The sequence below is a fragment of the Schistocerca nitens genome, chromosome 4 (genome assembly GCF_023898315.1).
Source record: "Schistocerca nitens isolate TAMUIC-IGC-003100 chromosome 4, iqSchNite1.1, whole genome shotgun sequence".
NCBI lineage: Eukaryota > Metazoa > Arthropoda > Insecta > Orthoptera > Acrididae > Schistocerca > Schistocerca nitens.
In genome coordinates, this window is record NC_064617.1 from 95,148,658 (window position 1) to 95,161,196 (window position 12,539).

The window sequence follows — 12,539 nt, forward strand, 5'->3', positions numbered from 1 at the left end:
TTTGAACGTTTATAGAGAAGGGCATTATGAATTTCCACAGCTTTGCTTCACCTGTGGGAGAGTTGCCGAAAAATTAAAAGACTTTGAACGCGGAATGGTATTTAGAGCTAGACGCACGGGACATTCGATTTCAGAAATCGTTAAGGAATTCAGTATTCCGCGTTCCAGAGCGTCAAGAGTGTGCCGAGAATACCAGATTTCAGGCTTTACCTCTGACCACGGACAACGCAGTGGCCGACGGCCTTCAGTTAACGACGTTCGCGTAGAGTTGACAGTCCTAACAGAAGAAACAATGCGTGAAATAACGGCAGAAATTAATGTGGGACGTACAACGAACGTATCAGTTAGGACACTGCAGCGAAATTTGGTGTTGATGGGCTACTAACCTTACGACTTATCTTAGAAGAAAGATTAAGAAAAGGCAAACCTACGTTTCTAGCATTTGTAGACTTAGAGAAAGCTTTTGACAATGTTAACTGGAATACTCTCTTTCAAATTCTGAAGGTGGCAGGGGTAAAATACAGGGAGCGAAAGGCTATTTACAATTTGTACAGTAACCAGATGGCAGTTATAAGAGTCGAGGGGCATGAAAGGGAAGCAGTGGTTGGGAAAGGAGTGAGACAGGGTTGTAGCCTCTCCCCGATGTTATTCAATCAGTATATTGAGCAAGCAGTAAAGGAAACAAAAGAAAAATTCGGAGTAGGTAATAAAATTCATGGAGAAGAAGTAAAAACTTTGAGGTTCGCCGATGACATTGTAATTCTGTCAGAGACAGCAAAGGACTTGGAAGAGCAGTTGAACGGAATGGACAGTGTCTTGAAAGGAGGATATAAGGTGAACATCAACAAAAGCAAAACGAGGATAATGGAATGTAGTCAAATTAAATCGGGTGATGCTGAGGGAATTAGATTAGGAAATGAGACACTTAAAGTAGTAAAGGAGTTTTGCTATTTAGGGAGTAAAATAACTGATGATGGTCGAAGTAGAGAGGATATAAAATGTAGACTGGCAATGACAAGGAAATCGTTTCTGAAGAAGAGAAATTTGTTAACATCGAGTATAGATTTAAGTGTCAGGAAGTCGTTTCTGAAAGTATTTGTATGGAGTGTAGCCATGTATGGAAGTGAAACATGGACGATAACCAGTTTGGACAAGAAGAGAATAGAAACTTTCGAAATGTGGTGCTACAGAAGAATGCTGAAGATAAGGTGGGTAGATCACGTAACTAATGAGGAGGTATTGAATAGGATTGGGGAGAAGAGAAGTTTGTGGCACAACTTGACTAGAAGAAGGGATCGGTTGGTAGGACATGTTTTGAGGCATCAAGGGATCACAAATTTAGCATTGGAGGGCAGCGTGGAGGGTAAAAATCGTAGAGGGAGACCAAGAGATGAATACACTAAGTAGATTCAGAAGGATGCAGGTTGCAGTAGGTACTGGGAGATGAAGAAGCTTGCACAGGATAGAGTAGCATGGAGAGCTGCATCAAACCAGTCTCAGGACTGAAGACCACAACAACAACAACGAGCTATAGAATCAGACGACCGACGCGAATGCTTTTGCTAACAGCAGAACATCGGGTGCAGCGCGTCTCCAAGGCTAGTGACTATATCGGTTGTACCCTAGAGTCCCAGTTTAAGTGGGTAAGAGGTGATGGTAGGGTCTGAGTGTGGCGCAGACCCCAGGAAGCCGTGGAACCAAGTTGTGTGCAATGCCCTGTGCCAGCAAGTGGTGGCTTCAAACGGTGTGGGCTGTGTTTGCTCGGAATGACTGGGCCCTTGGTCCAGCTGAACCGATCATTGACTGGAGTAGACCATTTGCTGCCGTGCATAGACTTCAAGTTCACAAACAGCGATGGAATCTTTATGGATGACAATACGCCGTCACCGGGCCGCAATTATTCGCGGTTGGTCTGAAGAACATTCTGGATAATTCTACATCTACATCTACATGGATACTCTGCAAATCACATTTAAGTGCCTGGCAGAGTGTTCATCGAACCACCTTCACAATTCTCTATTATTCCAACCTCTTAATAGCGCGCGGAAAGAATGAACACCTATATCTTTCCGTACGAGCTCTGATTTCCCTTATTTTATTGTGGTGATCGTTTCTCCATATGTAGGTCGGTGTCAACAAAATATATACGCATTCGGAGGAGAAAGTTGGTGATTGGAATTTGGTGAGAAGATTCCGTCGCAACGAAAAACGCCTTACTTTTAATGATTTCCAGCCCAAATCCTGCATCATTTCTGTGACACTCTCTCCCACATTTCGCGATAATACAAAACGTGCTGCCTTTCTTTGAACTTTTTCGATGTATTCCGTCAGTCCTATATCGTAAAGATCCCACACCGCGCAGCAGTATGCTAAAAGAGGACCACAAGCATAGTGTAGGCAGTATCCTTAGTAGGTCTGTTACATTTTCTAAGTGTCCTGCCAGTAAAACGCAGCCTTTGGTTAGCCTTCCCCACAACATTTTCTATGTGTTCTTTCCAATTTAAATTGTTCGTAATTGTAATGAATTTAGACGGCTTTTAGATTAGACTGATTTATCGTGTAACCGAAGTTTAACGAGTTCCTTTTAGCACTCATGTGGATGACCTCACACTTTTCGTTACTTAGGGTCAACTGCCAATTTTCGCACCATTCAGATGTATGGATGAGGTCCCATACTCCGAGGAGCGTAGGGGACGATGCGGGAAACGCGCACCGCCGTACCAGGCAAGGTCCTGGCGGAGATGGTTTGCTATTGCCTTCCTCCGACCGTAATGAGGATGAATGATGATGATAAAGACGACACAACACCACCCAGTCATCTCGAGACAGGAAAAATCCCTGAGCCCGCTGGGAATCGAACCCGGGACCCCGTGCGCGAGAGGCGAGAACGCTACTGCAAGACCACGAGCTGCGGACACCATTCAGATATGTTTTCTAAATCGTTTTGCAGTTTGTTTTGATCTTCTGATGACTTTATTAGTCGATAAAGGACAGCGTCATCTGCAAACAACCGAAGACGGCTGCTCATATTGTCTCCCAAATCATTTATATACGTAAGGAACAGCAAAGGGCCTGTAACACTACCTTGGGGAACGCCTGAAATAACGAAACCTCTCTGACGGGAAATCGCAAATCCAGTCACATAGCTGAGACGAGATTCCGTAAGCATGCAGTTTCACTGCGAGCCGCTTGTGTGGTACAGTGTCAAAAGCCTTCCGAAAATCCAGGAATACGGAATCGATCTGAAGTCCCTTGTCAATAGCACTCAGCACTTCATGTGAATAAAGAGCTAGTTGTGTTTTACAGGAACGATGTTTTCTAATCCCACGTTGATTGTGTGTCAATAGACCGTTTCCTTCGAGGTAATTCATAATGTTTGAACACAATATATGTTCTAAAATCCTGCTGCATATCGGCGTTAACGATATGGGCATGTAATTTAGTGGATTACTCCTACTACCTTCCTTGAATATTGATGTGACCTGTGCAACTTTCCAATCTTTGGGTACGGATCTTTCGTAGAGCGAACGGTTGTATGTGGTTGTTAAGTATTGAGCTAATGCATCAGCATATCCGGAAATGAACCTAATTGGTTTACAGTCTGGACCAGAAGACTTGCATTTGTTAAGTGATTTGAGTTGCTTCACTACTCCGAGGATATTTATTTCTACGTTACTCATGTTGGCAGCTGTTCTCGATTCGAATTCTGAAATATTTACTTCGTCTTCTTTTGTGAAGGCATTTCGGATCGAATTATTTGGCCACCAATATCGCCCGACACGATTCCCATCGAACATTCATGGGACGTAATGGAGACATCAGTTCGTGCTCAAAATCCTGCATCGTCAACACTTTCGCAATTATGGACGGCTATAGAGCTAGCATGGCTCAATATTTCCGCTGGGTACTTCCAACGACTTGTAGAGTCCACGCTACGTCGACTTGCTGCGCCTGGCGAAAGGAGGTCAGACACAGTATTAAGAGGTATGCCATGACTTTTGCCGCATCAGTGTAAATCATACACGAAAAAGTGCGGCTGGTTATGTTTTTTTTTTGTTCAGTGATGTTGCGTTGCAAGCCGCGAAGTGTAAGCGAGAGGTGGTTGGTGGCTGTTGCAGGCGATGTGGCGTCCGGTGGCATTGTCAGTGTGGATGCTGCTGGCGACGTCGCGCGGCCTGCACGTGCCGCCGCCCGACGAGCCGTCGTTCGTGCGCGACGCCGTGGAGGCGCCGCCGGGCCAGAGCCTGGCGCTGCGACGCTCCGCCACCGCCGGCCGCCCCCGCCTGCCGGCCTTCGGGACGAGGCAGCTGCCGCTGCGGCAGGCCGTCGAGAGTCCGCCCATGGCTGCCAGGTACGCACGGCCCGGCCCACTTAACTGGGAATAGCGCGCGTCACTGCCGGCCTGCGCGGAACTGACGTCGAAATGACGTGCAAATCGATGCGACCACGAATATCGACAGCGATAGTCAAATCGAGAGCTTTGGAGACGCCATATTGGATTTCGTTTTATTTCAGTGTCCTCGTATTGCAAGTTAGCGTGTTATGACGGTAAGCTACACTCCTGGAAATGGAAAAAAGAACACATTGACACCGGTGTGTCAGACCCACCATACTTGCTCCGGACACTGCGAGAGGGCTGTACAAGCAATGATCACACGCACGGCACAGCGGACACACCAGGAACCGCGGTGTTGGCCGTCGAATGGCGCTAGCTGCGCAGCATTTGTGCACCGCCGCCGTCAGTGTCAGCCAGTTTGCCGTGGCATACGGAGCTCCATCGCAGTCTTTAACACTGGTAGCATGCCGCGACAGCGTGGACGTGAACCGTATGTGCAGTTGACGGACTTTGAGCGAGGGCGTATAGTGGGCATGCGGGAGGCCGGGTGGACGTACCGCCGAATTGCTCAACACGTGGGGCGTGAGGTCTCCACAGTACATCGATGTTGTCGCCAGTGGTCGGCGGAAGGTGCACGTGCCCGTCGACCTGGGACCGGACCGCAGCGACGCACGGATGCACGCCAAGACCGTAGGATCCTACGCAGTGCCGTAGGGGACCGCACCGCCACTTCCCAGCAAATTAGGGACACTGTTGCTCCTGGGGTATCGGCGAGGACCATTCGCAACCGTCTCCATGAAGCTGGGCTACGGTCCTGCACACCGTTAGGCCGTCTTCCGCTCACGCACCAACATCGTGCAGCCCGCCTCCAGTGGTGTCGCGACAGGCGTGAATGGAGGGACGAATGGAGACGTGTCGTCTTCAGCGATGAGAGTCGCTTCTGCCTTGGTGCCAATGATGGTCGTATGCGTGTTTGGCGCCGTGCAGGTGAGCGCCACAATCAGGACTGCATACGACCGAGGCACACAGGGCCAACACCCGGCATCATGGTGTGGGGAGCGATCTCCTACACTGGCCGTACACCACTGGTGATCGTCGAGGGGACACTGAATAGTGCACGGTACATCCAAACCGTCATCGAACCCATCGTTCTACCATTCCTAGACCGGCAAGGGAACTTGCTGTTCCAACAGGACAATGCACGTCCGCATGTATCCCGTGCCACCCAACGTGCTCTAGAAGGTGTAAGTCAACTACCCTGGCCAGCAAGATCTCCGGATCTGTCCCCCATTGAGCATGTTTGGGACTGGATGAAGCGTCGTCTCACGCGGTCTGCACGTCCGGCACGAACGCTGGTCCAACTGAGGCGCCAGGTGGAAATGGCATGGCAAGCCGTTCCACAGGACTACATCCAGCATCTCTACGATCGTCTCCATGGGAGAATAGCAGCCTGCATTGCTGCGAAAGGTGGATATACACCGTACTAGTGCCGACATTGTGCATGCTCTGTTGCCTGTGTCTATGTGCCTGTGGTTCTGTCAGTGTGATCATGTGATGTATCTGACCCCAGGAATGTGTCAATAAAGTTTCCCCCTCCTGGGACAATGAATTCACGGTGTTCTTATTTCAATTTCCAGGAGTGTATTTGAAAGCAATGGCGCACTGAACTTTTATCAGAAACGCTTCATTCTTGGCATGAGCTATTATAATCAAATGACACGTCGCCGGTAAAAGCTATGAGGAGATAAAATTACTGAAAGTAGCATGTGCTCATTGTGGTGTTTGGATCTAGTTTAGCAGGGGATACAACCCGTCGGCTTTGACCAATGACGTCAGAATTGGCCAGAAGGGTCTAGTTTAGCAGGGGATACAACCCGTCGGCTTTGACCAATGGCGTCAGAATTGGCCAGACAGCATGATTACAAAGATGAAAGAGCTGAGAAGAATGATCAGAAACAAAGGAATGCAAGAGAGAAAAACTGTACTTCACATATATAAGGACCAGTAGTATTTTCACATTAACGATGTCGCGTGTTTGTATCTTAGTATTTCCCCGCAAAATACAATGGAAGGAAATGAATGAAATATATTACTAGCAAAGAATACATCACGTTATATGTATGTCAGTTGTATCTCGAAACTCTTTCGAACTGTATTGCTGAAGTGCAGTACGGGATACAAGTTCAGCGTACGTCGATTTCTTAGTTTCAACTAGCATTGCTGTCCTGTTGTTCACTTGAACTACGTATCCCCTGCTTCACTAAACAGTAAATGAAACACCCGATACAAATTAAAAGCCCATTCGAAGTGTGTTGCTTAAGTACAGTACGGAATACGAGTTAGTCGTAAGTCGATTGCTCCGTTTTCACTAGCATTACGATGTATCCTCCGCTTCAGTAAACCTTAAGTGGAACACGGGATACAAATTGTAGATGTGTTGTTTATTTCGTCTCCGCTATTACTAACAGTCTTTTCTTACGTACATATCGGTACTACTGATGACAGAAGGACCTACGTATGTAATGTATGTATACCAGACTTCCGTTGACCTCTGTATATGTGCACTGGTAACGAAAAGGTGGAAATAGACATACGTTACATTTGCAACCTGTACCTCAATTGAACTACACGGAGACAAGAAGACGACACATGTACAATTTGTATCCCGTACTTCACTATGCGGTACAGTTTTCTTGTTGCATTGGACGCTAATAGTATCCCATTCGTTACTTGAGCTATATAGCTATACGCAACATTTGTATCTTGCTCGCCAATTGACATATATAGTGTCAGTGGAAAGGCGAAGTGAAGGACGGGATACAAATTTTAATTGTGTCGTCAGTGTAAAGGCCAAGTGAAGAACGGGATGCAAATTTTAGTTGTGTCGGGGGTTTCGCCTGTAATATAGCAAATACATATTCGAAAATGTCGTACTGATACTAGTGCTGGGAAACGAAAGAAGATCGACAGCCGAGAAATTTCTATTACGTACTTCACCACGAAAATACACATATTGGTGGAAGAAAACAGTGAAATATGTCAAAATAGTGAAATACAGTGAAAGAAGCAAATGGAAAAGTGAACTTATCACACGAAAATATCGAGGAATAACCGAACCTCGCCTAGACAGACAGTAACGAAAATTACATAACCACAAACAGACAAATCCATTCCTGTAATGAAAATAAGACACTAAAAATTGTTCTACAATAACAAACTAATACTCCAAATTACCTCAATAACATTACGAACAGAACTGTTTTATTATCTATGCCTCGAAGTGAAGACATTACTATCTGTGACTAATGTACGACGTCATTGATCAAAGCCGACGGGTTGTATGGTGCTGGTTGTATCCCCTGCTTCACTAGACCCTGGTGTTTTGAGGTTAGAGACGTGCAGCCATGGAGTCGAAGAAGTTGGATTGTGCCCAGCTAAATGCTGTTTCACTTTTATTTTTCATCTTCGCGTTTGTTAACAGATTCTGGGACTTTATTATTCATGTAAAGCAAGTATGTTCTGCAATATTCGATGTTATTTAGCCGGTCAGGAATGAGTTTGTGCGATTTTCTGGATTCTGTATGACTGAGAAACGAAAAATGAAACTGCTACCAGCAATGACATTTGCATTCTTGCTTGTCACAAATATGTCGCCGTTCTTTTCCGAATATGTCTCGATTTCCGAGAGCGTGTTTAGGCAGGAACATAAGAGCACAGCCCAAATTGCTGCGAGTGGAACGAACAGCGAAGACATTTATATTCTTCTTTGTCGCAAGTCTTTGGCTGTTTTTTCTGCGAATATGTTCCCGTTTCCGATGGTCCACTCACACACAGGAGAAACTGGTGTCGCGTCCAGCTTACTCGGTCGACTGCTATCGAGTTTCGTGGTCGCAGCGAGTGACATGTCATTTTGACGTCACTTCCGAGTAACTAGGGAACGAAACGAACTCTTTTAAGGTCGCGTTGGCAGGTACTATTGACCAACTGCGGGGCCCCTGTTCAGGTACATGTTCTCACTTAAAACAGAATCTGTTGTCTTGCCTCCAGATAACCATAATTATTCTCCAACAAATTGATTTTAAGAATAGTGGACGGCAGTTTTGTGAATTACTTCTCTTACCTTTGCTTTCTTCCAAGTAGTGGGTACGCTTTTTCGTCCGATGGATCTACGACAGTTTATGGCTAGCAGAGGGCCTAAATCAGCTGCGAATTCTCTCTGGAGCTTTTTTTAATTTTAACAATTTCAGCTGTTTTCTCACCGCCGCTGACACTAATACGCATTTCACCCATTTTTTAAGTTGTAGGAGGATTCAATTCGAGCGGTTCTCCTGGGTTGTAGACGAACATTTGAAAACGCAGTAAGCATTTCTGCTTCTGCTTTGCTACCCTCAATATCAGTTCTTGTTTCATCCGCAAGTGACTGAATGCTAACTTTGGTGCCACCAACAGCATTAACATTCAACCAGAATTTCTCTGGGTTTTGCGAAAGATCATTCACACATTGCTCTCTTGACAGCCAAACGCATAGCATTCAGCATCTCTCTGTAGCTCTATGCTTTGTTTTACACACTTTATGTAGTAGCCTGTTTCTTTAGAATGTGACTGTATACTATGGAAGGTCCCTCTCATCATGAACTGTTCTACCGGGTATATGTTAACATGACTATCCAGTGCAGCTGACGTCCGTGAAGTCTCAACACCGCCTACGTTCAATGGCCACCGCCTACCATCATGGTATGACGGCCTGAGGATGGTCAAATAACTAACCGAACCCAGCTACCATCGAAATAAATGTTTTTGCGGTCGAGGCTGTTTGTAACCCATTTTTAAACTACCTTTAGCCAAACCGCTGTTTCTTCACGAGAAATCTTCTCAAAAATTAGTCCTATACTAAGCTAAAAGTTTCAAGTTTCTTATCGAGATATGACTTTACTGTTTTTTTTTTCTAGTATACTGTTGTTGTTGTGGTCTTCAGTCCTGAGACTGGTTTGATGCAGCTCTCCATGCTACTCTATCCTGTGCAAGCTTCTTCATCTCCCAGTACCTACTGCAACCTACATCCTTCTGAATCTGCTTAGTGTATTCATCTCTTGGTCTCCCTCTACAATTTTTACCCTCCACGCTGCCCTCCAATGCTAAATTTGTGATCCCTTGATGCCTCAAAACATGTCCTACCAACCGATCCCTTCTTCTAGTCAAGTTGTGCCACAAACTTCTCTTCTCCCCAATCCTATTCAATACCTCCTCATTAGTTACGTGATCTAGCCACCTTATCTTCAGCATTCTTCTGTAGCACCACATTTCGAACGCTTCTATTCTCTTCTTGTCCAAACTAGTTATCGTCCATGTTTCACTTCCATACATGGCTACACTCCATACAAATACTTTCAGAAACGACTTCCTGACACTTAAATCTATACTCGACGTTAACAAATTTCTCTTCTTCAGAAACGATTTTCTTGCCATTGCCAGTCTACATTTTATATCCTCTCTACTTCGACCATCATCAGTTATTTTACTCCCTAAATAGCAAAACTCCTTTACTACTTTAAGTGTCTCATTTCCTAATTTAATTCCCTCAGCATCACCCGATTTAATTTGACTACATTCCATTATCCTCGTTTTGCTTTTGTTGATGTTCATCTTATATCCTCCTTTCAAGACACTGTCCATTCCGTTCAACTGCTCTTCCAAGTCCTTTGCTGTTTCTGACAGAATTACAATGTCATCGGCGAACCTCGAAGTTTTTACTTCTTCTCCATGAATTTTAATACCTACTCCGAATTTCTCTTTTGTTTCCTTTACTGCTTGCTCAATATACAGATTGAATAACACCGGGGAGAGGCTACAACCCTGTCTCACTCCTTTCCCAACCACTGCTTCCCTTTCATGCCCCTCGACTCTTATAGCTGCCATCTGGTTTCTGTACAAATTGTAAATAGCCTTTCGCTCCCTGTATTTTACCCCTGCCACCTTCAGAATTTGAAAGAGAGTATTCCAGTTAACATTGTCAAAAGCTTTCTCTAAGTCTACAAATGCTAGAAACGTAGGTTTGCCTTTTCTTAATCTTTCTTCTATACTACAAATATAAATCTTTCTATTTTTTTTGTGCCCTTCGTATTTTGGTAATCATTGCTGCTATAATTGCCTCTTGACCAACGATACCTGTTTCAATGTTGACGTCCTCAAAGAGGTCAGATTTATTTGTTGCCCTTAGATCCAATATATCTCCATTATGAGTGGGGTTCTAAACTACCTGTTTTAAGTACACTACTGGCCATTAAAATTGCTACACCAAAAAGAAATGCAGATGATAAACGGGTATTCATTGGACAAATATATTATGCTAGAATTGACATTTGATTACATTTTCACGTAATTTGGATGCATAGATCCTGAGAAATCAGTACCCACAACAACCACCTCTGGCCGTAATAACGGCCTTGATACGCCTGGGCATTGAGTCAAACAGAGCTTGGATGGTGTGTACAGGTACAGCTGCGCATGCAGCTTCAACACGATACCACAGTTCATCAAGAGTAGTGACTGGCGTATTGTGACGAGCCAGTTGCTCGGCCACCATTGACCAGACCCCAAGGTCAGTCTTACTTGACCACTGTTCCTACCCAATAGCAGAATCTTTGCAACATATGTATTACGAATCCTAAAAGAAAAAGGACCAGAATATCTTTATACAAGTAGCGCAAGCTGTCCTGTAATGAAGCCAATCGAACAAATTCACCCCTCAAAGAAAGGTGAACTTATATTTACGTAACATCAAATATTATAGCATATACTTATATTGAACTAATAATAAAGTATCAGAACTAAATAAAAACGCGAATGTTAGGAAAAAAAAATCTGCGAGTGTTTGGGCGCGAACCACCGCCGCAACGATGTCTTGTTACCGGATAGAGACGCTACTCATTACTCTAAACCAACAACAGGATACGTTGTTAAAATTATTGTTTTACGCCTTGCTAAAAAAGTTAATCGTAGATAATTAAGTTATTAATTGAAATTTAATTATAACAAATTGCACGAAGAACCATGCATTTTGGGTGGATCTTCAGTGTGTCGCTGCCTTCAAATAGCCTACTATCATAATACGCTCATTACAATAATTCTTTTGCCACGAATATGATGTTTCTCATTAATTTATTGGAACGAATCACACAACTAACAACGGGTTTTCCAGTGATTCTCAATTTGCTGGTGCTCAGAAACGGCATATACACATATAGGCTTGAAACGAATGCCAATATGGCGCCTCACAACTCTGTACTGAAGGGAGACGGCGTGCGTGTGACGTGGGTGGCGTTGTGTCATCTCATTGGTCAACGCTCAGACGCACGCTCAGAATATCTGACATACCAGATAGTGCTCTCCACGTTCGGAAAAACTCCGGAACGTGCTATTCCACGCTATGACGTCAGAAACTGGGCACGCTCAACGTTCAACGTTCGGATGCACGGTCCGTGTGCCGACGGCTTTAGACTTGCCGTCGGTTTCGCGCGACTTCAGCAGCAGTGTTGGAGTATCTAGTGTTGACAGCTTCGTAGCTCCCTGTAAACTCTTGTTGTGGACTTACAGGAACATATAAATGTCTTCTAGCACTCGTAGTTCTAAACCAGCCCCCCTTTCTCAGGCTGCGGTCTTCAGAGCGACTGCCGCTGCGAGATGCGGTGGAGCACGTGCCGTATGAAGCGCGGCCGGGGGCGCCGACCGCCAGCGAGGCGTTCTCGCTGTGGCGCGGCTTCGGCGACTGGCTGCCCGAGATCCTGCCCAGCACGCGGCAGTTCAACCACTCGTTTGCCTGGTGGCACGACGCCATCATCGCCAAACTGTCGCTCGGCGGACCGCGCACCAAGCCGCCGTCGCTGCAGGCGCCCTCTACACACAACTCTGGTAAGTACTCCACTTCTGCGTGCTCGTAAGCATTATACCCATCACCACTTGGACTAGAGATAGCCTCAGTGTTGCAAAGTTGTAGCTCCTACCCTACAGAGTATGGAGTAACTTGGCTTGTCACGTGACTCACTGGTCAGTCATTGTACTGGCCTTTGGTATGACAGTACAATGTTCGATCAAAAGTATCCATACAATGGAGAATTAACCACTAAATATCACGAGAGGGGGACCCGCCAGTGTAAAACGAGACACTTTGTACACTACTGGCCATTAAAATTGCTACACCAAGAAC

General features: G+C 45.3%; 1 protein-coding gene across 1 annotated transcript in view; it reads left to right on the top strand.

The window, feature by feature from the left end:
* The first annotated feature begins 4,121 nt into the window (after positions 1-4,121).
* LOC126252135 (probable chitinase 10) overlaps positions 4,122-12,539 on the top strand; it is a 223,260-nt gene continuing 214,842 nt past the window's right edge. The window contains exons 1-2 of the mRNA XM_049953001.1: positions 4,122-4,351; positions 11,985-12,244. Of these exons, the coding sequence (XP_049808958.1) occupies positions 4,122-4,351; positions 11,985-12,244 (490 nt within the window). The remainder of the gene's footprint in view (positions 4,352-11,984; positions 12,245-12,539) is intronic.